The 27,210-nt window shown below is 45.7% G+C and overlaps 1 protein-coding gene across 3 annotated transcripts in view; it reads left to right on the top strand.

The window, feature by feature from the left end:
* The window catches only part of akt1 (v-akt murine thymoma viral oncogene homolog 1), a 36,468-nt gene that overhangs the window by 3,878 nt on the left and 5,380 nt on the right, over nucleotides 1-27,210 (top strand). For 2 of the 3 annotated variants that reach the window (XM_069661303.1, XM_069661302.1), the window contains exons 2-10: nucleotides 2,463-2,653; nucleotides 17,288-17,416; nucleotides 20,359-20,470; nucleotides 20,771-20,897; nucleotides 21,407-21,538; nucleotides 21,659-21,724; nucleotides 22,238-22,306; nucleotides 23,395-23,520; nucleotides 25,310-25,438. In XM_069661303.1, the coding sequence (XP_069517404.1) occupies nucleotides 2,608-2,653; nucleotides 17,288-17,416; nucleotides 20,359-20,470; nucleotides 20,771-20,897; nucleotides 21,407-21,538; nucleotides 21,659-21,724; nucleotides 22,238-22,306; nucleotides 23,395-23,520; nucleotides 25,310-25,438 (936 nt within the window). In that variant the 5' untranslated portion in view covers nucleotides 2,463-2,607. The remainder of the gene's footprint in view (nucleotides 1-2,462; nucleotides 2,654-17,287; nucleotides 17,417-20,358; nucleotides 20,471-20,770; nucleotides 20,898-21,406; nucleotides 21,539-21,658; nucleotides 21,725-22,237; nucleotides 22,307-23,394; nucleotides 23,521-25,309; nucleotides 25,439-27,210) is intronic. The other variant, XM_069661304.1, reaches the window with a different exon arrangement.

The following is a 27,210-nucleotide window of genomic DNA, read 5'->3' on the forward strand; positions in this document are numbered from 1 at the left end:
AATTTAACCTCTTTTTACATTCAATGACTTTAGAGCTCTTTTATCCTCTCTTAACATACATTTGAACTATTGCTGTAGCTTTAACACACATTTACTTTCTATTATAACTCTCACATCTCTCTGTAGCCTCATTCACACATTCACAATGTGACTGTGATATCAGTTTTTTTACGTGTCTGTTTAGGCGCTCGAGTTGTTGTTCTGTAAACATCGCTCTGTAGCTGACGGGAACTCGCAACATTTCCGTAATGTTCTCACCACAGGTCAGGTGTAAATATAAACACTCACACATAGAGTGCACCGAGGTTATCTACAGTCATAAACAGAGCCGTTCTGGACCTTTCAATCAGATCAGATCTTAATCAGCAGAAGGAGTTTTACTTGTTGTGAAGGCGTTGTAGAAAAACAGCTCTCAAATGCTTCTATGAGGTGATGTAAAGTCAACATTATTGTTACACAATTAACAAAACAACCTCATCTCAAAGTCCTTTTAGTGGCTTCATCAGAAGCTGCGTAATTCGGGACTATAATCATTTCATGTGTTTATTTTGTGTTACACAGATCTGGTTGGACGACAGCTCACACACACACACATTTGGGAGTGTTTTGATTTTTGAGGAAAACTTTTTTTGCATGCCAGCTCAAGCATTTGACGTTCCACCGCAAGACTGCAAATCTAAAATAGTTCCCTTATTTATATCTACGAGGATGATGCATTCAAACTAGATGGCACGATCAGGTTGAAGGAGCAGGAGATATGAGAACATTTTTAGAAATGATAATCTTCTGTTTACTGAACTTTGTTTCCTCCCTAAAGTTATTATTTGGCCGTGGTTGGTTAACTTGGTCTGTCTGTTTGTGGCTTCTGATCATGTTAGCCTAAACCTTTATAACAGAAACGTCTGGAAACCAAAAGTAAGTAATATAGTATGTAATGAGCTCTGTTGGGGCGGCTGTGGCTTAGAATGGTAGAGTCGGTCGTCTCTCAGTAGGAAGGTGTTGGCGCATAGCCGAATGTGCATAGATCTGAATGAGATGATTACTGAGGCCTTTGCCATCAGTGTGTGAATGTATGCCTGAATATGACATGTAGTGTAAAAGCAGCTGTGAGTGGTCGCAAGACCAGAAAAGAGCTATATAAGTACAGTCCATTTATCATGTTATTATATTTATTTGTTGTTTTTTGCACCTTCCTTGTTAATATAGAGCAGTGTGGAAGGTAATGGATCACCTGAGAGGATAGCCCATTTAAAACAGAACGATTAGAAAATAGGCCTTTAACATATGTTGTCTTGTTTGGTCCAAGTGTAGCCAAAAGCAGAAGTTGCCTTTGAGATAATAATACCTGCCACCCCCCTCAGAAAATCACACCTGACGGTATACTTGACATGCAATTCTCCTCAATTAGTACATGTTTAAAGAGCAGCTCCAGTCGTATTTTAAGACCTTAAATGCTCTGCCTGAAATAATAAATTGTGTCTGAAATGTTTTTTCCGCAAAATAAGTTTAAACACCTGGTAAAAATCTTCCCAAGGCATCTCCTCCTTCTCCCTCATTAAAAATTCCGGAATCTGCATAGTCTCCGCCCACTATTGCATTTCCAACCGCCCCCTCTGTCGAGAAAACAAAACACGTCTCTGCTGTTGTTTAGCGGCAACTTGTTGAAACCTAGCTACCTTGAAATGTAGTAAGTAGTAGTAGTAACATTTGCAAAAATTACAACTGGCTCGCGCATCGACCAAAGTGGTAGCACTAAGGTAGCACTTCCTGATATGCATAGCGTCACCCCGTCCATCAACGGAATTGGCTCCTTAGGTTTGTGACATCACAAACCTGCCAATCTGAAAACGTGTTGTTCAGCCTGTCCTTGGTACACTGCAGTTTAAAAGCAGACAGGCCCAGCCATGGAAATGACTGCTTATGTTGTCCCTGATATGTCTTGTAGCACATGAAAAACTCCACATGGAGATGTTTAAAAGGTTTAACACTTTATCCTTACTGGAGGGGGGCTTTAACTTTGTTACTACCCGCTTATAGGAAATCATGGACACATAACTATCATGATGCAAAGGATCTAAATAGGTAGAATAACAGTGGCTAAACAGCCATACAACTGCAAAATACTTATACAAGAGGCCTGTCTGAGAATATTTTCACGTCAGTATTTCTTAATTCAGTGCTGCTCTCATCATGTGTAGAAAAAAATCTCACAAATCAGGAATGTTTGTGTCGTGTGTGAACAGCCAGGAATTTTCCAATACAGAAAAACTTCAACGAGAATGCCAAAAACACAGCCATCCACAGATATCTGTGTCCTCATGTGAAAGGAGCTAAACTGAACACTAACCAGTCCATAAAGCTCTGGGATCTCTACTCTGCTATGTTGACCCGAGGGTTAATATTCAGACGAGTGTAAAAATCTTTCCCCTCTGTTTGCAGCTAATTTTTACTCTTTTTCACAGAATAGGTAACCACCATTGAGAAGGCGGCTGTAAACCCCAGGACCCCGTCTCCAGGCTCCCGCACAGGGCCGAGTGAAGGACAGTTGGGAAACAAAGCTGTGTCTCTCCCTGTGGGAAACCTGGATCCTCCACCCTGCCCACCAACATGACCAATGTGGTGATTGTCAAGGAGGGATGGCTGCATAAAAGAGGTAAATGCACAAATACAGCTTGTACTGTAAAGTTTGATTTAAGATCAGTTGTAAAGAGTTCGATGTGACTGCACTTTTAGCTTTTGCTGTACTTTGTTTCATGCAATACATGCACATGTTTTTATGTACTTTATAAATTAGGGCTTAAATGGAGTTAAAAATATGAATCTGCATGACCATCTTATCTGAGGAGTTAAGAGTTGTCCACTATTCAGACACTAGTTTTCTAAATGCTGCAGAAATGCCGACTGCCATCCGTCCAAGATGATCGATCACTCTGTAAGCATGTTTAAAATCCAGCTCATCCAGCTGCAGAGTCCCCAGTGGGCCCCATTTAGCTGCTCTGACAGCGCTGCGTGGCGTGGCGTGGCTCTGCGTCGGGCGTGAGTCCTGTTGTTTGGACGAAGAGGCATTCCTCACATACCTGCTGGCTTTGAGCAGCTTTATGTGTGCATACTAACTCTGCTTCGCGGAGCCCTCTCCACTGCCGCCGCCTCCCCCCATTACCAGGGGCAAAATAGGATAAGGAGCTTCTCCAAAAACCGATGAAGGCTCCCGGGCCCGGTTCCAGCGAAGCAGAGTTTTTAGTGGAAGAGGGGAAACCGAGAGTGTGACTCAGGGGATAACGTGATGGGTGCAGGTCACTAAGAGAGTTTATGGGACTCTTAAGGGGAACAGTGTGCCGCTATGGTGTGTTAGCTCAGGCTCCCCCCTCCTCAAGGCCTCTGCGAGGAGCACAACAGGCTGCTGTTTTAGGAAAGGGTCAGCCTGGTTCGGCTCAGTTGGTCTCAGGCAGACACACCCTGGTCCTTCCAGTGAGTGAAAGGACAAAATGTTGGGTGCTACTACCGTTTCATTTGCACAAACTTGTGTGTATAGACGAATGCTTCAAAGGCAGGAAGTAGATTAATCCAGTTTCTCTTCATAAGAAGAAGAAAAGTGAATCATGTCATATGTCCGAAGTTTATTTCTCCACACCTTCAGCAGTGCGGATAAGACTGAAAGAGTCTGACAGAGCCAGTGTAAAATATAACTATAGGAGTAGTCAAATAGTGACTTAAAGGATGTAATCTACACATGCACACACATACAAGCAGAGTTCGAGCAGTGACACTCTTGTCGTTGTGACACACACACTCATACACACACTAAACAAACAACCCTTCAGGAATAGTGAGTTGGCATGCTGTCGCAGCCCAGCAGCTGTGCCCTGTGAAATGTCACCCAGAGCCTCTGTGTTTTGATTGGAGGGCGTCCACCTGCCTCCTTGACAGGAAGGCTTCTCGTGTCGCATCACTGTCATGCAGTCTTTGCCCCAGAGCCACCGCACAGAAGGTGAACCTGCAGCAGCCCCGTCTCGCTGTCCATCAGCTCACCCAGGTAGCCCCCCGCTCAAACGCGATCGTCCCGTGTTGCACCTTGAGTGGAGTTTGTTTGTGTGGCGGCGCCACCCAAGTGACTCACATCTCCATGTAGGCGTAATAATAAATGGCTTATACCGCATACAAGTGTGTTCAGCATGCTCATTACTCCCATGTGTGCAGTCAAAACACCAATTTAATGTTTGACAGAAGATAGACCTCCATATTTGCATCAACATTTTGTGTGTGTTCCATGGACGTTGTCTCGCACCAAACTACATTTGCAAAAGCTTATATTGTAAAATGTGTCCTTGTCCAGCATTAATGCCCATTTAATGTGCAGTCATATTATTCAATATTGCAATAAGAATTTGATGTGCAATAAATAAACTTGTTTTGAAGCTTGCAGTGCACATTCCAGTGTATTCCTGCTCTTCGGCAGGTTTTGCACCGAATCCGTCTTCGTAGCATCTCTCCTGCATGCAAAATATATAAAAATAGCAGAAGTACTTTCCTTTTCACCACAAGGTCTTCCCTCTTCCCTATTTCCTCAGACATAGTGCTAGCTAACCTCACAGTCGGGACCAATTTGACACAATTTGTCTGAGGGTAGCTGATAACTTGGGTTTATTCTGATTTTCAAAATGGTGTTAAAGGGCCAGTTAGACAATTTTCAACCTCAGTCCTGTCATGCTATCATGGGGATCTAATGCCATTATGGTAGGAAAAAATGCAATTTCGCTCTGTGCCTTTGGAGGACGCTATCCGCTTCTCCAATGGGCCCTGGAAAACCACTTCCAGACTACATAAACGCATCATCTGGCGGAGGCCAGGGAGCTCGCTAAACTACACTTCCTCAATCTAGGACACCTGCCTCCGATGTCATGTCTCATTTAAAATCGTCAGGTTTGAAATATAGACTGCAGACACAAAGATTTTTTAGATGATCCACCGGTATATTCTCGTCTTATTTTGGATTCTGTCCCGCTATGCGCTGTTGCCTGCAGCGATCAATGTCCTTGACTGGAAGACGGTAATATTTCACTCCAGCGTCTCTCGCTGGGCCATTCCTTTCAGAGGGAGGGGTGCAATGCACGCTGGGTGTTGTAGGCGTGTAGAATGGGCGAAACGAGCTGTTTGTACAACTTTCTTGCACCTATTTCAAATATTATTGCTTCAATCGATTACAGAGAAAACCAGCTTTAACTGACAGTGTCTTTTTCCAGGGGTGAATGGCTCCTTCAAAGTTATTTTTTAGTCATTGAGATTCTTTTGTCTTACAACATGCAATATCTTGCAGCCCTTAAGGTAGACCAGTCAGGCACAGAGCAAAGCAGCTGTGAACTCATCCATGCCGCTCACTCTCACTCCTTGATTCCTCTCTGATTAGTCATGTTCAGCATGCACGTGTAAAACTGTGTTGAGGCTCCTGAAAGAAAGTAGAGCCAGCATTGTGCTTAAGTATCCTGTAAACCCCTCAGTGGAGCTGATCTGTCATTAGAGCTGCAGATTCTCAGCCTTGGAGTGCTGTGTACATTTGTTCCAGACAGTGTGCGCTCGGTGAAATGATCTCACTCTGAAGGACACACAATCATACTTTCTCCTTAAGCCTTGTGCTGCAGTAATGTGTCTGGACTGTGGATGTGTTGTTGTGGCCGTTATCTTGGATGTCTGTTGTGAAGGACAGTTTTGGAATGCAAGACAAAGCGGCCGAGGAGGACGTGGGTATTGTGTGTGTACGTCTGGACATGCATATGCAAATATGTGTGAGTGTATGGACAGCGTGAAGCATATTTATTCAGAAGTCACGCTGCCAGCCGGACATCACCCGATGCCCTTACACACAGACCGCATCACAAGTACAGGCTTGCAAAAACACTGTAACTTTGTTGTTACTATCATAACCAGTTGTTATGCGTCCTCAAATGATACTTCCCTTTTAGATCCTTCACAGGGTGCACCCACACACTCAGAATGTGCCTACGGCCTCTAGTGGCCACAGAGACCGAGCAGCATGTTATTTCTTTTTGCAAGTGTGTTTTCCCAAAGTTTCCATCAAAGCCAGAGCATCATCAGACATCAAAGAGGCAGATTGTGGGTTCCCTAGTTTCCAGGGAAGTGCTGCGGCCAAGAACCCAGTGAAGCTCAACAGAACAGCGCTCGCTTGTCCTCCTCTCTTCCCTGGCCCTTGTTTGTTTGACTCATTTGCTCCCTGACAAGAATAAAGAGCCGGCCCCTTCGTTAGGCTAACGAAGGCCGCAACAACTGTTGGATTTGGGTAGCACGCTCAGCTGGCTCCGACTCATGAGAGGAGGGGGAGAGGGGGAGGGAGGGAAAGCAGAGGGCACACCGGTACAGATAGCGAGGGAAAGATGAAGGGGTGATCATAAAGAGAGGGAGGGAGAGAGAGAGACAGAAGTTGAGCAGCGTCTTTGTGATGTTCCCAGAACATTGCTCACTGACCCAGCCAGCCCCAGGAGAGCGGGTGGATGTTGTGTGCGACATGCCACCGAGATCCTCTCGTGGTTTGGTTTGGAGCTCATCAGCTGATTGGCTCCTATGCCGGTCATGCGGCTAAAGGACACCCATGAGCTGGTCCTCTAAGCGAGACCTTGTTGGTGGTCCAGAAAAAAGTGCATGAGACAGAGTTGGGAACGAGAGGAGGGGGGAGAAGAGAAAAGCATGCATGGGGTTTCTGAGAACTCCAGACACAGTAGTCAGTAAGTGTAGATGATTTTTCCCCCTCTTTTTGAATATCTGTGCCTGGTGCATCTGGTGTCCAGGCCTCCAGCATTTAGCCAGCATTTGTGTTGGTTTTTCTCTGTACAGGAATGTGGTGTTTCCTGCACAGTTAAATGCTCTTCAAAGGAGCAGACCCACCTGATTAAGAATGTCTCATGATGCTGCAATGCCGACTGTCTCAGGACTTTGGGACTTTGACTCACTGCCAGCTCTGCTGCTGGGCTCGGCCAGGCTCCTACACGTCCCCTCATTATGGCTGTCATGGGCCACACACCGCTGCAGCACACACACAACCACACACATATTGTGTACTGCAGGACTGGAGCGATAGCTAATCCAATTTGGTAATATTTTTACCTACATCGTGAGGCCTTTACACATAATGAAAAAGTATTGAGTGCACAAAAATGGCTAAATCCTGTTAACTAGATCCCAAAATGATCCTGTTTGTTGTCTTGACGATTGTGGATAAAACTTAATGGTAATTGTTACTTAAATAACAAAGTCTTAGTTCTTACTACTTAATATGATTACATGTCAAAATGAAAATGTAATGTTATGTACTCCCTTCTTGTTTAAGTCCAATTAAAAGAGCTGCTTCTGTCTGCTGCACATTTTTAATCAGCAGATGGCCTCTTAAAGTTGTAAAGATCTCAGTTTTGTTCTCTTTGGCGGCACCTATGGCGATAAACGGTATTTGCGGGATCACACTTCCCAGAAATCTAGACAGTGTCTCATGTGTGACGTCCACGGTTGGCTCCGACTGGCTCTCGGGTGTGACTCTTGATTTTCCTCACTGACGGCCGCTTCCCTTTTTAGACTGTTTGCCTTCATCTGAACGTCGAATTTGTTTCTCTATCTTCGGATTTTCACTTATTTTTGAAGTTGTATCTGTAGTCATCGATCTTTTCTTTGTTTGTTCAGCCATAGTAGATTACCGTTTACTCGCAACACTTGCAGAGACCGGAAAAGCAGCCGCTTAGCTCCGGCTACCCTCTCTGGCAGACTGACCGCTGCTGGGTGATGGAAAAAGCGCAACAAAAGCTGCTTTCCCACTGGTCTAAAAACCCACTAACACTCTTTTTTTTCTCCGCCCCATTTCCGGGATAGCTGTCGGTATCTTCTGTGACTCCTTGTCATCTCAGCTACAAATTCCGCCCGTCTCCGTCCCAGCAGCGCTCGAACATCGTTCCAAATTTGACGCCGCCGAGTTTGATAAACAGACTGAATGAGTAATAGATAAAATAAAGACCTAACCACCATAACATCTTCACTGTTTACTAACCCTGTCTCTGGCACGTGTTTGTGACGCAGCAGAAAAGAGACTGAAAGCAGTGTACTCCACTGGCAATGGGAAAAGAGACAATTGCCATCTATTGGCGGGTCTTCCCGGGTCTGAAAAACCTGCGTCAAAATGCTAATTTGAGTGGGAAAGGGGTATATCTGGGTGCCGCATGTGATTTATTCCGTGACAGTCGCACCAGACACCCAGTCCACAATACTGCAAATAGGCTCAATCACGATTGTGATACCTCATTCGGCGGTAGATAGTGACTTAACAGACATTTATTTAGATGAAAATCTTTGAGATTATATCTTAAACATTAAAAAATAACCAATACAAATAAAACAAAACAAAAAAAGAATTTTAAAGAGATCAGGCAAAGAACGGTAAAAAATTAAATTTAAAAAATCATTAAAAATCGGAGCGGAAATGTCAAAAGCCTGAGTTTTCAACAACATTTATTATGACCATTGCACGGGGCAAGAATGGGCGGTTTGTTAGGAATTAAACCGTAAAGGCTCAGCAAGAGATGAAAAGGATTTTTGCAGTGGGAAAACTGAGTAAACAGGGAGATCAAACTAATAGATGAAGCATATTACATTTAAGAACTTTCACAAAAAACTTTGCAACAGACGACTCCAACTTTGGTGAAATAACCAAACACCACCCAGTTGATCACCAGCTCTGGGAGTTGAAAGCCCCTCTGGGAGTGTAGCCCCCGTAGGCCGGGTCCAGCAGCAGAGGGTGTCACACCGGGAAGCCAGCACTCTGGCCGGGTGTCTGGCCGTCAGCGCAGACCCCCTGCCCCGGGTAATGGGAAGCAGTCTTCCTGCTAAATGTGGTGGAGAGAAGTAAATTACTGGGGTGCAGCTGTCGGCAGGCAGGCTGGCTGGCATGGTGGGGGGACCAGGAGGCTGAGGGAGGTGGCACCTCCACTGCTCGCCTCCTCTCACGGCGGGCCCGCTGTGTGCTTACTTTGCTGTGCAGAGTCCGCCTGCTCCCCACAACTGTGGTGCTCGACAGCTCCCTCCATCTCTTTTCCTTCTTTGTTTTTGTCTTCACCTCGCCGTCCTCATCACTGTCCTTCCTCTTTCATTCTTACGGCCACATTCTTCCTCCTCTCCTGGTTTCTATTGACTCCCCTCTTTTCTTACTGCCTCTGCCTACCCCCCGCCCTCCAGCCCCCATCCTCCTCCACTTCCAGCGCACGCTCCTCACCCGCATCCCCACCACCCTGTTGCTAGGATAATGACCCTGCTGAAAACTCAGACCCATGGCGGAAGCGGCTCTGGACCAGCAAAAGCTCCCAGTCTCCGACATCAATCACATCACTGGCACCTCTCTCCAGTTTAGGAAGGGAAGGGGGGCGACAGAGGGATGAAGGGGATGCTCAGCTGTCTGCGGACTGAGAGTCGACTGTATGCCTGGATAATTGTAACATCCTCCACATCAGCTTATTATGTTACTCAGAGATGCATTACTGAAACTGGCATCATATTTTTACAAGGAAGCGGTTCCTGACTTTGAACAGCTGGACACTACCTGCCTCCTGATCATCTGGAGCTCACTCTTTGCTCATTTGAGGGTGTTAGATTTCACACTGGTCATTGAGAGTTCATTGGCACTAATTTGCTCTAAATAATGTGTGTTTATTTGTTTGCCATGCAGTAACCCAGTTAACTAATCCATGGACTGCTTGTTTACCCAGGGAGAGGGGGTAAATCTCAGCCCCAGTGTGGCAGGGGGGAACTTCCCACAGTGTCTCTATGGTAATCAGCAGGTGTCACTCACCACGGAGAAGAAGTGAGGGCTTTCTTACAAGCGTGAGAAAGAGGGGCAGCCTCCATTGCACCCCCCACCCCATCCCCCTTGCTTTTTTTTTTTTCCTGTTGGGGCAGCGGCAACCGCAGTGACAGAGAGAAAGAGCGAGGGATAAGGGGAAGAGACATAGAGGGCCACATTGGAGGCCAGGGTGGCCCTTCCCCACAACAGGTTGATGCTGCTGCCAAAGCCCTGGCAATGGAGACCCCCATCCAGCTGCATAGGAGAGAGAGGGGCCAACAAAAGAGAGAAGGAAGACATAAAGAGAAGGGGAATGAAATGAAGGAGCCCAAATTCCTGGACAGTTCAGGATAGCTGGTGAGCCTGGTGCTGCCTTATATGGTCACAGCGAGAGGGGCAAATGGGTAGCTGGGTGTCCGGGCAGCACGAGAAGCCCCGGATAAGTGCTCTGCAGCTCAGAGCAGGGGGCGATGTGAGGCGGAGTTTTGCGGTTGCCGGGGCTCAGTTGTGACCCCTGCATCAGGGAGCCCCCTCTCCTCTGGAGCGGGCGACCCGTGGCTCATTGAGATGCAGGGCACAGGGTGGCAGGCCGCAGCTGCAGCCTACAGGCAGAACCCGGCAGAAAAGGGCCGAAGGGATGGCGGGGGCGGCTGAGGAAAAACCAACAAAAGACGCAGCCCGCTCCCCCTCCTCCCTCGCTTTGGAGTTCTAATTCCCTAATCCTCAACCTCCGCCTACCTCCCCTTCTCATCCGATTCTCACCACTCAAACACACACACACACACATACAGGCAGAGTTCAGGCAGCTACCACTGGCTCCCTTCCTCTCATCCCCAAGCCATGAATGGCCAGACGGGGACAAAACCCAACAGCAGCCCCCTCAGGAAGTCCAACCACTGGGAGTGGGCACTGAGAGGCTCGTTTTGTCTGACCCTCTCTTGGTTCCTCTCAATGTTAGTGTGTGCTTACATTCAACCCCACGTCGTGTGAGAGCGTGTGTGTGTGTAGTTTATTTAGTGCCAGATGACTGAGGCTGTTTGAATTATTGTTCCTGAAATTTTATCAAAATCCTCCAAAGCGCAAAGACAAAGGGCAGAACAGGGGAGAGAGAGGGATGACGTGCAAAAGAGCTGTTAGTTTGGACACATTGTGGCCTCTCCTTTTTGAGGAGGGGGGGCAGGATGAATGCTGCTTGATGTGTCTTATTAAAAGCCAACAAGCCACAGCAGCTGGGACCTCCACATTCCTGTCGTTGTCACGTAGAGACGGACAGAACAGGACGCTCCTCGGAAACGGCCACTAACCTCTGTCACTCTCTCTCTCTCCCCCCTCTTCTCCAAAGCCTTCCACATTTTTTCCTTTTATTTATTGGCCCCTCAATGAGCCTGTTTTTACTGTTAGGGCCTCTTAGGGGAAGGTGACTTGCAAACAGCTTCAGTGAGAAAGAAAGATATCATGGACGTATCTTTTAATGCCTGTGGATCCTTCTTTGGTTGCAAGTTCTCGAGCGTATTTGTTGATTACAAAAGTCGCACACACTGTTGTGGTCATTTCAGCATCCAAATTAGAATCACTCCCTTTTATGCTTTCCCACCGAAATCAGCGCGTTGACGCAGGCTTTTCAGACCAGGGGAAGACCCGCTTATAGATGGCAATTGTCTCTTTTCCCATTGCGACTGAAGTATACTCCTTTCAGTCTCTTTTCTGCTGCGTCGCCGTCTGACGCCACAAACGCGCCGGAGACAGGGTTAGTAAACGGTGAAGATGCTACGGTGGTTAGGTCTTTATTGTATCTATTAGTCATTCAGTCTGTTTATTAAACTCGGCGCCGACAAATTTGGAACAATGTTTGAGCGCTGCTTGGGCGGAGACGGGCGGCATTTGTAGCTGAGATGACAAGGAGTCGCAGAAGATACCGACGGAGCATAGCATCCTGCTGCCGGAAAGGGAGCGGAGATTAGGGTGTTGACACACAAGTTTTGCGTTCCCATCAATGGCGATCAAGGCGAGAATTACTCTGGTCTACTGCAGAGTCATTTGACCCGGGTCTGAATGCCGATTTTAACTTTTCCCATTAAGCAAAAAAGCCGGGTGTTAGCTGGTGTTAGTGGTTTTTTTGACCAGTAGGATAGGTGCTTTTGATTAACATTTAAAAAGAGATGTCCTTGATAAAGTTTGACCTTTGTTCTAAGGCGAACTGTCTGGATCCTTTGTCAGATCGCAAACCAGTTTCGTAGACGTGCACTGCTTATGGTTTGTATACACCTGCATTTAAGCAAACAGGGCCGTACTCAATCATGTACAGCTGTGACCGAACCTCTTCTCTCCCCCTGTACCTTGTTGTGTGTGTGTGTGTGTGTGGGGTACAGTAGGCGTGGCGGTGGCAGGCTGGAGCTGTCCACACACAGGGCCATGCAGCAGTTGGCAAATAAAGATGAATTCTGTTGTGTTTGGCAGCGGTTCTCCGTTCATTATTTTCCACTTTGCCCAGCGCGCATCCCAGACCTCAGCAGCTGCTTGTCATGTAAAGACACTCTATCAGGCCCTGACAGCTCCTCCCATGCACACACACACCGTACGCATGGATCATACACACTCCACTTGCGCTCGCAGTCCTACATATGTAGGGAACATATGTAGTGATCTGTCTCACTAGCACTCCACTCAGCTCAGCTCCTTTCATCTTCTATACTTCTCATCTCTCATCTGGTGTCAAATCGCTCTTCCTATTCTTTTGTCCTTCCCTTAATCTGGTTGAGTTGGGCCACATGTCCGCTGTCACACTTGACTTTTAGCAGCAGCTTTGACTCACGGATTGTTTAGTGGATTTCCTCCTAGCAGAGTGCGTCTCAGCAGCTCCAGTCAGACCTGAAGGAGGTGTTATCTTATCTAGGTGGTGGTCAGTCAGTCTGTTGGTCAGTTTCCTGTTTTGGAGAACACGTTGACATCAAAAGGCTTTAGTTTACATCAGTGATGATGAAGTGACTTTAAAGCAGAAGCCTCTCCTGTGTTGTTATAAGGCCCATTGTCCTCGCTGCAGTCTGCACTCACTGTACACAGGATGTATTTGAGGTCTACTCTGCGAACCATTGAAGTCAAACACTGAAAGCAGGGCTAATATTTAGATAATGAATGGATCTGGTCTTGATTTATTTTGCTCGGCAATCTTACAGCCACTATATCATTACGCTGTTTTTCTCCGCTTTTTATGGGTTAGAGCCAAACAAAAAAGTGCAGCTGTCAATTTCACTTTCTCGTCGCGTCGGTGCTTTAGAAAGGCCACAGTGTGGAAAGTATAACTGAATAGAAGTAGAAGAAGGGGAAATGGGTGTAAATAGGAAGCTGACAGGGGTCATCTTTGTTGTTTATGCTCAGAGCGCAGACTGCTGCTGCAGGGGGGGGGGGGGGGGTTGCTCTGCACAGTTGTGGAGACAAACAGACAACCGGATATAGCTGCTTCCACTGTTATCATGTGACCTGGTTTGTGGTTGCAGACGAGGAAGTTGCAGTGTCCTCTTGTCTAGAAAGAGCGTGTATTATTAAAGGATGTGCAAAAGACATTGACGTTGAGTAACCCAATTTATTGCATCATCTCTGTGACTTTGTTAAGATGTTCAAAACAAGATTCTACATCCACGTTCAGCTCACTAATGTCAGGAGGGTTAAAACCTTCAGATTCTTTCTCTGACTACGTTAGACCTCACCCTCGTGCCCATGCAGACCTGCCTCAACGTCCTTAATATCACAGTTACATCATTCAAACAAGTTGTCTAAAGAGTCTAGTGAGAGAGAAAGTAGAGCCGGTGATGTCATCTTCCCGACACCCATGTGACCGAGGCCACCTCAGTGTGGGAGAATGTCTCGATGATACACGCCATGCCATGCTCTGCTGCGTCATGCATGACCACCCATGCTACTTCTGGTGGGTGCTGTGCGTCAGAGGAGCTGGCAGGGAGAGCTGAGATCCTTCCAAACTGGATGCTGCTGTAATCTGTTACACAAATACCTTTCAGTACCTACAAAGCAGTATACACACACAGCTATATTTACATACACACATGCATACACATAAACACCTGTCTCTGCCCGTGAGGATCCGAACGCTGCAAAAGTCTTTACTCTGTCTGGAAGTGATTTGCTGCATTCTTGTTTCCAAACCAGAACGTCTGAGCTGAGAGTTTAGTCTCCACCGGTGAGACGAGCTTGTATGTTGAGCCTCCGTCTGGTGTCATGATGTCAGGTAGGGGGCTCATTATGCTCTCTCTGCATTGTGCACATACTGTCCTCACTGTGGGCTGGCATGGACTATAGCTGGGGGATATGGGTCAGCCAAAACCTGACCACAGAGCGAGGCACCAGCTGGGGCCCAGCTGAGGAAAACAAGGCTCAGTACAGAGGGCTCAGGAGACGTTCTGGCTGCAGTGTGAAAGATTTAGGCAACTTAATGAACAGGCACTTGGTTTAACTTTGAAGAAACACTTGCATGGCTACATATAGGGAAGGAAAATAGCACCTTTTCTGAGAGATTTTATGCTGGTGTACGGTGGCATACTCCTCGTGATATATGAGCCGTCACCAGTGTGCATGTGCAGCCGACTGATGTGGAAGTTGATTGGTAGTTTAAAACAGACAAACGACTCATCAATGTAATCGTGTTGCATTGAAGCTGGCATCCACCTAAAGGAGTCCTGCCGGTGTGTGTTTCAATCAGGACAGAACATATCTGACGGCTGCTGAAGCCGAGCTAATTTCTAAATGAGCAGTGTTTGGTGTGAAAACACTTACTCCGCAGAAAACCAGATGAGAAATCTCCTCCTGTGCCACGATGAAAAATGTAAACACATATTAGACATCTGCTGTGGATTGAAGACTTAAGTATATTGCAGTCCAGGACAGATGTTTCCTCCAGTGAGGTGCCAGTGCCACCACCTCCAGTCGCACTAAATCAGTTGTGTTTACACTGAGGTCTTTGCTTTCAGTCGCTCTGCTGGAAGGTGATGTACAAATGTCGTCAACATTAATGATAGCGCTTTTGAAAGAACCCTTTTCCTTCCTCTTTTTCTTTTATCTTGACAGAGGAAGCCATATGGAAACTGTCCTATCAGAGTTTGCGGCTCATGTCATCACTTTCCCAGAAAAATGTAGAATAAAAGCTGGAAAAGGAAGTTGTTAATTTTGAAGTTTCAAAAGTGATTTTTAACTTCCTGTCCTCTCCTTAAATGGTTTTGTTTAGCACTGAACAGAGGGGACATTACTAGCTGTTGTTTGGACATCACGTTCATCAGTCAGAAGTGTAACAGAAGCTCATGTTGACAGATCTACCTCGCCTCACACACACACACACACACCATCCCTCTCTCGCACACACACCCCACACTTCTGTGTTAGAGGAAATGGGGCAATTAAGGACAGCTTGCCACAGCTCTGCATGGGGTTAATATGTGGCTCCGTAATTAAAAATAAATTACACTTTTCCTGTATAAATATTCAAGTCCCACTCCACTGTGTGCCACAGCCTTGTTATGGTATGTAAGCTATTTTTTTTCCCACCGTCTGCACAACATCTGGCGCAACGTTTCCTGAAGCATCACCGGAATAAATTGAGTTCGGTCTGCCTACGAGAGATCCTTTTGTGTGATGCAAGTGTGTCGAAGTGAATTGGATGGACATGCATGGCTTCAGGTTATGGCTGTTGTCTAGAAAATTGGAATTGTGAAAAGTGAATTGAGGCTTTGAGAAAAACATGCTAGTGTCACAAAATGATTGATTGGAAAGAAAGTGTTCTGAATGATAAATTACTTTTATAGTTAGCATCTTGATTCTAAAGTGGTTTTAAATTTAGAAAAGGTCTTCATGTAGTTGCACAAAGTTTAAGAGACAAAGGCTAAAGACTACGAGACGCTCCTCATCTGTGCTTGCTACTCCAGGCTCTAGGCTACATTAGCCGCTACTAAGTTGCAGTTGTCAAGTTGCATTGTGGGTATTGTAGGAGACGCTTTTTGACAAGGAACAAGAATGTCTGGGGTTCTTTTACATCAATTTTGATACTTAATGATTTTAACTTTCCACCTTGACTGTTTTACGTAAGGAAATGCTGAATTTGTGGTGTCATCACATAAGTGTACAGAAATCAAATTTCATCTATTAGAAGACTAAAGATAAGAGCAACCCAAAAGTTGCAGCCCTGCCCCCGTTTAAGTGAAAGCAGTGCCTCTAATATGAATGGCGGCAAATGGAAATCCTGGGGTCTTTGACGGTTTAATAACTTGAAATAAGAATATTGTACAGTTTTAACACCAAATCAAATAGCCAGCCAGGCAAACAGATACATCGTGACGTCTCTGATCATCGATCGACGTTGTGACATTAAAATAATCAAGTTTATAAGGGGGCATGAGTGTCCTCTCATGTCTGCCATCTTGTGAGCGGAGGTGTCATAAACTGGCATCACATGCACTCCTGTGTTATGTCACTGTGAAACAGTATTTCTTTGTCGTAATGCGTAGTGTGGTAATGTAGGCTGTAATGTCATATAGCCTTACTTATAGGATAAAAATTATTTCCTTACAGAAGCTCAGTCTAACAGTCGTTTTAGATCCAAATAATTGTTTTAACATTTAGTTTTTGTCAGAAGCTTTGGTGCTCACTTATACAATGTTTTTCATTTATTTTTATATGACGCAACATGACAATCGTCAGAATTTCGTCGGTCTTGCAAACGTGTGAAGAATGTGGTGACAGAGGCAGACAACAGCTCCTGTAACAGCAGTTGTAATCACAACGATCGCTGGTTCAGGCACCAATTGTTTTGACACCGGATCCCACTGTGTGCCACTTTCAGGCAGCCTGAAGCCACAGGGCTCACCTCTTTTACCCTCCTTTGCCCTTTAAGGAAATAAAAAATACATCTTAAATTGTTTTTTTTTACAGTTTGAGACAAAATTTTAAGCAGAATCTTAAAGGGATGGTGCTGCAAGTGATTTATTATCTACCGCCAGTACTTTAACAACACTTGGTTTTTTTTTGCTTTTTTTGCATCCTGGATTAAAATTTGCCAGTTCAAATAAATCTTAGTAGGATAGAGAAGTTTTGGACAGTTTGGATGTAGAGAGTCCACACTTTAACTGAGTGCTGGAAAGGGACAGACGGGGTGGGGAAGAGAGTCCTGACTCCTCCTAAAACCACCATTTGTCCTGCAGCTGACCTCCACTAAAGGAAAGACAGTGGCAAGATAGTCAGTTTAGGGCGCAATAGTGAACAGTATTGTAATTAGATAGCAGAAATGGGTTGCACCTCTGGGAATTAAAACCGAAAGAGAAAGGACAACACTGCTGTCATTAATCATAACACCACACGCCCGTGTTGTTATTTTTGAATGTAAAAGCAGGTGAAGTTTCTCAATTACAGTTTTCCCGTAAGTAGAAATTACTCAGCAGTCTTTCTTCGATCTCTTTCTCATATCAGGAGAATACATCAAGACCTGGAGGCCGAGGTATTTTCTCCTGAAGAGTGATGGTACATTCATTGGCTACAAAGAGCGACCGCAAGATGTTGACCAGCTGGAAACCCCCTTAAACAACTTCTCTGTCGCACGTGAGTATCTGAGAAACCACTGCATTCTTCCCCCACTCTGTTTCTTGGAAGCTTGATTTAACCTTTTCTTTGTTTGCTGCTTTCTTTTCTTTACTTGTTACAGACATGCTAACGGACTTTATAGGATATTTTGTGACTCTATTCACTCCAAATAGTTATTGTTAGCCGGAAAAAAACGTTTGCAAAGCATGCCCAAAGCGCTTATGAAGTAAAAGTATGAAAGTCAAAGTCGTTTCAATTATTATGACCAAGGACCTGTTCATCATTGTGTGTCACTTTACATGATTATGAATAGAAGCATTAGTAAATTGGCTGTAGTATCATCTCCACAGCATCCCTGCAAGTTTCTTTCAATAGGGCGACGCTCCAAGGCAAAGCTCTGCCACACAACGTGTCTGCAATATGTCTGGCTCCTCACATTAATGCATCGGATGTCATTCCTCTTCTCTGTATGCGTCTTCCCCAAACTCTCTGTTTTTTTAATTGTGTTGGAAAAATAATAACAACAACAGCCAAAGAAAAGATGCCCAGAGCAGCCGAGCCCACTCCATCTTCACATCAGAGAAAGTTGCTGTGATAAGCTGTGCAGATGACTGAACACAGCAATTAGACAGCATACTGTTTGTTTAACAAAATGTTTCCTCTCCGACGCTCTTGAGTTATCGCGGCTATTAGCCGCCTGATTTCAAGTATTTATCTGGGCTCGGCTCTGAGGGCTGCGCTCCATCAGCAGAGGCTTCGCTTTTTGTCACCACTGCGACCCCACCGCAGAGGACACATGGCGCGTGGCTGCTGACGGGGCTGCTGCAGCTGGATTACACATTCATTGTGATGGAGCCATGTTGGATCTCAGTGGTGGTCCACTCCCCTGTCCTCCATCTATCAGGAAGAGGCCATTTTGTGTCACATTGTGGCATATTTGCTGACATGTTTCATTTGGGAACAGATGTTAATGTGAAGGAGGTGCAGATGGAAATCTCCGCTTTCTAGATTCAGTTATTAGACTGTCGTGAGTAATTGATCTGCAAACTGCTTACGAGGCAATTATTTCACTGGAAAAGTTCAAGAATTGATGTTAGAATTTGCTATTTAATACATTCTTGGTAAGAAACTTGTCCGTGCCAACATCACATCATATCATCACTTTCTAGTTTTCTGGTGTTTGACTGAGAAAGACGTCTACTTGATCTCTGGGAAATAAAACAAGGCATTTCTGGCTATCTGACATTTTATTAACAAATCATCAATTATTTGAAAAATAGTGGCAGGTTAAATGGTAATCTTGAAGATCTCAGTTTCGTTCTCTTTGGCGGCCCCCATGGTGATGAACAGTAATTGCGGGAGCACACTTCCCCGATATCCAGACAGTGTTGCATGTGTGACGTCCACGGTCGGCTCCAGTTGTAACTCTTGATTTTTCCTCGCTGACGGTCGCTTTCCTCTTTATAATGTTTGCCTTCATCTGAGCGTCGAATTTGTTTCTTTTTCTTTGGATTTTCACTTATTTTTCAAGTTGTATCTGTAGTCATCGATCTTTTCTTTACTGTTTACTCGCAACACTTGCAGAGACCGGAAAAGCAGCCGCTTAGCTCCGCCTACCTTCTCAGGCAGACCAACCACTGCTGAGTGATGGAAAACTCGTCACTAACTGGGCGCCGCTTGTGATTTTTTTCCGCAAATGTCGCCACAGACACCCAGTCTGTAATAACACTATATACTGCAAATGCAAAGGCTATCATCAGTGGGCCATAGACTCAATCACCATTGTGTTACCTCATTCGGTGATAGTGATTTAACAGACATTTATTTAAATGAAAATCTTCGAGATTATTACTTGAAGTCTGTTATAAAAACATGTATTTGGTCTTTATATTTGGTTAGAAGGAAAACCCAGAACAATGAAGAACCGAGAACCTGTGAGGAAAGATGAGCCAAATCTTAAAACATCAATAGAGAGAAACACCAAGGAAGAGAAGAAATTCCAAGAAGGCAAATCAAGACAGCAACACATGCTGATATTTATTGATTGACTTGCGAATTATTGATTGCCCCACCAATCTTTGTCACCCCACCCTGAGCAGGAAGGGTTACCTTCACCAGACTCTGTGCCTGCCCTGGAGCTGGCCTCACCTCCCCACAGCTACTCTGCCTATGCTGTGTCTTGCTTTGAGCAATTACAGGCATAAATGCTGATGATGTTTCTGCTTCTCTCTGGTTGGTTCGCTCTGGGCTCTCATAAACACCAAATACCTGTCAGGAACAGAGCAGTGCAAGTGGATGAGGAAGTGGGACTGCAAATGTCCATGGAGTTGGGCTTTTTCCCGCTAGATTAGAGAGAACTGGTGACTTATTTCCTCTCAGTAACATGTTGTGGGGTGATGGAAAACGAGTCACTAACTGGGCGCCGCTTGTGATTTTTTGACACCCAGTCCATAATAATACTATAATACCGCAAATGCAAAGGCTTTCATCAGTGGGCCATAGGCTCAATCACCATTGTGTTACCTCATTTGGCGATAGATAGAGACTTAACAGATTCATTTAATGAAAATCTTGTAGATTATTATTTTAAGATTGAAAATGATTGTATATGCATATTAGCTGTCGCCTAGCCAGTAAAAAACATCAAACATAGAGTATAAACTACAACTTCATATTTATTCATCTATTCATTCTTTTGTTTAACACTTAACAGATTCCAGTTATAATCAAAACTTTTGTTATCCAGTTGAAGGTTTAAAGGAGGCTGACAAGTTAAGGATCTGTGCTGTTTCCCTCCACCAAAGTGCACCTGTTCTTTTCCAAATTGGCCGACAGTGTCTGTTAGGTTGGCGATAAAGATAAATGGCTATAACTGTGGGTCTGTCTCTCCCCTCTGCTCCCCAACACATCGGCCCTGCTCACCCGTCGTCTCCCTTCCCTCCTTCCCTGGCTGTGGTCAGAGTGCCAGCTGATGAAGACGGAACGGCCCAAGCCCAACACATTTATCATCCGCTGCCTGCAGTGGACCACTGTCATCGAGCGCACCTTCCACGTGGAGACCCCCGAGGAGAGGCAAGCAGCACACACACACACACACACCTCTCAGCTCACAGAGCCGTAAAACACAAATCATTTACATGCAGAGAATTTGGCCCTGTTGCTCACAATTTAAGCGCTCTGCTTTTCTAACACGCAGCCGCACACAAGCATACACAATGTTACGCACCCGCACAAGGTCCACTGGCTATTGGCAGGACTCACACTTGAAATTGGCTTCCTGTTGATAAGAAGACAATTACATGATTGGGCTGCTGGGCTTGTATGATGGTAAATGGGCTGATGTAATCTCTATGCTGCCTGTGCCTCCCTCAGGGAAGAATGGACTAAAGCCATCCAGGCAGTGGCTGAAGGCCTGCAGAAACAAGAGGAGGAGATGATGGACTCCTCTCCAGACCCCATGGACATGGAGGTCTACCTGACCAAAATCAGACACAAAGTGGTACGACCCTTTTTAAGACCCTCCTGTGTGCCTTCTTTTCTTTCTTTTCAAACACAACCAGCTTTATTCCTCCCTGACCTGAGAATACACTGGTGTTCCAAGATGACATTACTATTTCCTCCACCCTGTCACCCCTCCTGCCTCACCCCTGCTGCTCTCTACTTTCCTAACATCAGCCGTGGGTGGCTTAGCACCATATAGCATGTCCACCAGGTTTCACAACCCCCACGTTTGTCCTGACATAAAGGTCCAAGGCCACCGGATTGTATGTCCCTCACACGACCATTTTCAACATTCTCCTTAGCGCCGGGGTCAGAGGTTAACTGAGACACAACCACATATAGGCCAAAGCACATTAGAGGAGTGGAAATTGCGCGGTGGGTGAAATAGTGCCTTAAATGCCTCTGCGTTGTTGTCAGTGGGGTTGTGTGTCCCGGCTAGTTAGAGCACAAGTTTGTTAATGCTTCTGTTGGTAACCAGATGCCACTCTCTCTCCTCTGGCTCTCCAGACTATGCACGACTTTGAATACCTCAAACTCCTGGGAAAAGGCACTTTTGGCAAGGTTATCCTGGTAAAGGAGAAGGCCACAGGACGCTACTACGCCATGAAGATCCTGAAGAAGGAGGTGATCGTAGCAAAAGTGAGTGAATGCCAACGGAGAAAAGACCCAGGGGGGAGGGCTGTGCAGCAACGACTGATACCTAAATGGTTAGCCATTGTTGGAATTGCACAAACACTCTTTATGGCTCTTTTTTTTCAGGATGAAGTGGCGCACACACTCACGGAGAACAGAGTCCTCCAGAATTCAAAGCATCCGTTCTTGACAGTAAGGAGTCCCCTCTATATACCTAAACCAAACCTTATTTTAACTCACACAGATCCTTGGGAGCCTCTTCAGTCCAACCCCGCAGCATCCATTCAGAAAAAAAGGGGGCAGTTTTAGCAGGAATGTTCTGAAGAGCTGCTCCTACAAAGGCTGCAGTCGAGCTGGGCCTTTCAGAGCAACACTGGACTTTCTTTTTTTTTTATCAGTTAACTCTTTCTGTAGAAGTCTGAGGTGGGTTGTTGTGAAAAGCTCCTCCACAATGTTATGTCTAAGTGGTGGGTGGAGGCAACACATAATGTGCTCGCTGCAGTGAATGGGAACACTTTTTCCACAAAGAAGTTGTAAAAGCCTCAAAACAACTGTGTTGTAGATTTTACAGATTACAAATCTGTGTTTAAAAATGTAATTAAAAGTAATTTAAACGTGTATTATGGTGTAAACGTCAGCTTCCTCTTGAATTAGCTGGAAACATTACCAAGTTCTGCTTTGATGGTTCTTGTTCTCTGTCTGCAGGGTCTGAAATACTCTTTCCAGACACATGACCGCCTGTGCTTCGTCATGGAGTATGCAAACGGTGGAGAGGTAAACCATTTAACTACACCTTTTGGTCCCCGAGAATGTGAATAATTTTGAACTCAAATAGTTTAAGTGGTAATCTCAAACAGCTCAGTATCATTCTCTTTGCCGCCACCTACGGTAATTGCGGGAGCACACAGATATCCAGACAGTGTTGCATGTGTGACGTCCACGGTTGGCTCCAGCTGTAACTCTTGATTTTCCTCGCTGACGGTCGCTTTCCCTTTTAGACTGTTTGTCGTCATCTGAGCGTTGAATTTGTTTCTTTTTCTTTGGATTTTCACTTATATTTGTAGTTGTATCTGTAGTCATCGATCTTTTCTTTGTTTGCTCAGCCATGATAGATTAAAAGCAGCTGCTTAGCTCCACCTACCCTCTCTGGCAAAGAAGTTCATGTACTTTTTATTTAACATGACCAACACACAGCAGTCAACACAATATTAACAATTTTATGAATTAGACAGCTGATTAACTTTTTTTACAGTTTCAGATTTTTATTCTGTACATCTGGCACATGGTTTTGATTAAACGAACCGGAGTTCAACTTGCGCGAGATTTGGCCACGAGATCTCATAGCGTGAAAAACAAAACCACACGAGAGTAAGAGTTATGGGCATAAGCATACTGAACAACATGCCGAAAATACACTCGCCGCTTTGGCTGATGCTAACAGAGAGTAAAATAAACATCAGTGCAAAACTAACTTACATATTCATGGACACACACACGATAAAAAGAGTCTGTCGGCGATCACTGATGTCGCCGTGGTAGGTGCAGTAAACAAGTCCGGGCATGTCTCCCTCACTGCCATGTTTCGGGGGATGCGCTGAGTCATGCTGCATTCAGGAGCGCTCAGAAACATGAGCGTTCAGACACGTTTTTACACATATTTTTAAAGATCCATCTCTGGATTTTTTATCGATAATGGGTCATTCAAATGAGAATTGATTCGAATCGGAAAGTTGTGTTACCTCATTCGGCGATAGATTGTGACTTAACAGAAAAATAATCGTGATTATTACTTTAAACTCGTGTTCTTTTACGTATCAACTCTTTCCTCATCTGTCCTCCGCCTCCTCTCCTGTTCCCTTCAGCTTTTCTTCCACCTGTCGAGGGACCGCGTCTTCTCTGAGGAGAGGGCTCGGTTCTACGGCGCAGAGATCGTGTCAGCGCTGGACTACCTGCACGCCGAGAGAAATGTGGTCTATCGAGATCTAAAGGTAGGTGTGGATAAACACCCTCGCTTTCTCTCGTCCTCTCTGTCAGCCTCGCTCTTCTGTCTGTCTCCCTCCCTCCCCTCTTCCCTTCATTTCTCCCCTGGCAGGTTATAAATAGGGTTTGCCTCCATCCAGAGCAGTGGCAGTGGCCAGGTCTTATTGATCTGCCTCCCCCGGATCGGTCTCCAGACCTCACTGCAGCTGGAGGGAGGCTCGGCCCATACGCTTACTGCAGCTCGACAGAAATAACCAGCAGTGCTCTTTGAACAGATCGCCACCGTCTCCTGTTATAGCATGTGTTCTCAGTGGGTGATTTTTGTGCGTGATTGACTTCATTTGACACGCTGGCACCACAGCTACTACTACAAAGTTAATAAGGAGAATAAGTTTATCAACATCCAAAATTAAAGAAGCTAAAGATTTTAGCTGCTCCTTTTATTCAAGCTAAACAAAACTCTAATATTGTAAAGATAGGATCAGAGATGGATGCTGCAGACTGATAGGACATATTTGGGCTTTAGGAGGGCTGAGGGGGGTTATCAGTGTTGCAGTGGGCATCTGTAGTCCTACTACCTCCAGCTGAAAAAAAAACAGTCAGGTCAGCACAGCACTCTCTCCCTCCCTCCCTCCTTCCCACCCTCTCCCTTGGGTTTATGAGGCAGGCTCCCAGCCTGCTAGGGTTCTCCTGAAAATGCCAGGGTAGCAGGATTGGAGGATGTGCTGACTCTGGCCGGGCGCTGCTGGCCACGTGTGAGCTACAGCTGCCAGGTGACTTTAACTGAGGGAGAGACACAGAGAGGGAGGGAGGGAGGGAGGGAGGACACGCTGATATTAAAAGGCCATGCAACCTCAAGTCATGACACCGCATCCAGCACGTTCTTAAGACTGCTGGCTCAATTTATCTGTGCGTGTAATCACAAAGAATGTTTCCATCCAGACTTTTTGAGAAGTTTTAGGTGGAAAAGTTTGCATGTTAAAAAGAGAAAATGCTGCAAAGGCTGACAGGAAGAGACTGTTCAGATATAAAGTTTGTCAGTGCACTTGTATCAGTTCATCCTACGAAAGAAAAAACAATAATTACGGGGTGGCTTAAAGTGGTAAAATCGAAGACCTCAGTTTCTTTCTCTTTGGCGGCACCTATGGTAATAAACGGCAATTGCAGGTGCAGACTTCCCAGATATCCAGACAGCATTGCATGTGTGATGTCCACGGGTGGCTCCGGTTGTAACTCTTGATTTCCCTTGCTGACTCGCTCCTCACTTTTGAAGTTGTATCTGTAGTCATCGATCTTTTCTTTGTTTGTTCAGCCATAGTAGATTACTGTTTACTCGCAACACCTCGCAACACCCAGTCTGGCTTTCACCAGTGGGCCATAGATGGATAGATAGTGACTTAACAGACATTTCTTTACATGAAAACCTTAAAGGTTATATCTTCAAACCCTTACACACCTCCAGCCTAGAAATGGACGAAGAAAAAGAACTGAGCTGTAAAGAACACAATGTTGCTTGTTTACTTCATGATGGCAGCGCTATCACCATAGCAGAAGGTAAAAATACCACAAGAAAAATGTGAACAAATTAATTCACTTAGAGTCCAAAACAAATCAGGGACAGAATTCACTGCTTGGGTCGTAACTGGCAAGAAAATGTCTTTAAGTTTACCTGTGCTCGATCATGTTATCTTCTCCCGCCCTCCTAAAATTCACTTATTAATTAATCGCTTGTTAACTTCCCTAACAGTGCGTCATTTTGTGGCGATGCTAACCTTCTTCGCTCTGTTTCCTCCTCAGCTGGAAAACCTCATGCTGGACAAAGACGGACACATAAAGATCACAGACTTCGGACTGTGTAAGGAGGGGATCAAAGACGGTGCTACCATGAAAACTTTCTGCGGGACACCAGAGTACCTAGCACCTGAGGTACCAACTCTACCTGACATATTCTGATATATATTAGACACATACGGTTTATGATTTACTGTTATTTAAGAAAGGAAAACCAAAGGAGATCATTGAGATAAAGAAAAACATGACGTGGAGCCTGAAAATGAACGATAGTCCCGTCACGCATGACATGAGCAGATTCCAAACCAAACTTCAGCGTGTGTTGTCGGACATCAATGGATGAAAAGCATGTTGAGGAAAAGGCAGCTGTCCCGAATACCTTCCTAATCTCCAGCTGAAGTCTGAGAGTTAATGAGTGTGCCGTGTGCCCAGGGCAGGGCAGCCTGCTCTCGTGTGTGCTGTACGGGGAGGGGTGTGGCTACTCTGTATTGCGTGCAGGTATGACAAGTGTTAGAGTGGGATGTGTAACCCGATATTGCATTGTGAGTGCTGTGTGTGAGTAAGATCATGAGTGTTTGCGCTCGCCCCTCGTCCCTCGCCTGTTGCAGTAAAAATGTTTTCCGGGAGAAGGGTGTCCGTGTTGACACAGTTGCCGTATCGTTGTTTTTAGCCTCCATTTGGAATTTTCTGGTTGGAGGAGGAGGAGGAGGAGGGGTGATTGGCTGGCAGCGCTTCAGGAAACGTGAGCTTCCACCACTGTAAAAAAGAAAAGACCACATCGGCCACAACTGTTGTGTGTCACCAGGGGAGTCTCAGCACCAATGCTGCCCTGGATGCCTCGCCCGACCTGGGCAGAGACAGAGCCTTCGTCTCACAGCAGCATGTATCTGTTTTTTCATCAGTCCGACTAAACTTCCATAAGGCTAGACTTGGTGAACACACCTGGGCAAACATGAAAATATTTTGTATTTCCTAAAAATGTTTTTTAAAACATTCCCCACCTGCCCGTCCTAAACTCTGTCTGGCCCCTCTCTGCTCCTGCACTGAGCAGCACAGTCTATATGACAGCACCAGCTTCGGCAGCGGAGAGCAGGGAGACATCAGGGGGCGTTGCCATGGCGACAGGGTCGCTGGCGAGCGTCTCTATGGAGTGCGGGCCAGGCAGTGTTACAGGTTGTTCTGCAGTAAACAATGACCTTGTTGTGTGTGCTGCACAGGAATGCTGTAACGTCTGGGAATATTCCACCCAGAGCGAGGGAGAGAGAGGGAGGAGAGAGCCGATCCGCAAAAACCTGAGTTTCTCTCTGGAGTAAAGAGTTTACAAATTCACTCTGTCACTTTTATTTAGTCGTTACAGGAAGAAAAGCATTATTGGCTGAGGGGAATTAGCTGTTAGGGAATATCTACACAGGAAAATGTGGAGTGGAACTAATCAGGATTCACAAGCTTGGAAGACAAATGTTAGCGCTGAACTTTATGAGCAAAAAAAAAGTTCCAGAGCAGCAAGTGTTTGTGCTTTTATCTGCTCTCCTCCCCCTGCCTCTGCTCCGTTGGGGCAGTGTAACAGTATTAGTTTTGGGGCTGGGGCCCAAGCAGTCCTGGTTACGTATATGAGGGATGAGCTTGGCTCCTGCGCTCCTGGCAGCTTCACAGCTGTGGCGCTCTTCTACATATATGGGGCAGCTGCGGGCCCAGCTGTCGCACGGTGTGAATCACACGACAGCAGCGCTGGAAATAGAGACGGCCCAGTAATCCTAGCCCCACACCGGCTTCACGTTACTCCCCCCCTGCCCTCCCGATCCTCCTCCTCGATGCTCACCACTCACCGCAGCGCCAGGCCGAGTGCCCACAGACACATGCGCCGCAACGTCTGTGCGCGTGCACACACACACAGCAGTTTTGTTCCT

This window comes from Semicossyphus pulcher, unplaced genomic scaffold, assembly GCF_022749685.1.
Source record: "Semicossyphus pulcher isolate SPU_LCO1_2020_fin unplaced genomic scaffold, fSemPul1.0.p SCAF_14, whole genome shotgun sequence".
In the NCBI taxonomy this organism is placed as follows: domain Eukaryota; kingdom Metazoa; phylum Chordata; class Actinopteri; order Labriformes; family Labridae; genus Semicossyphus; species Semicossyphus pulcher.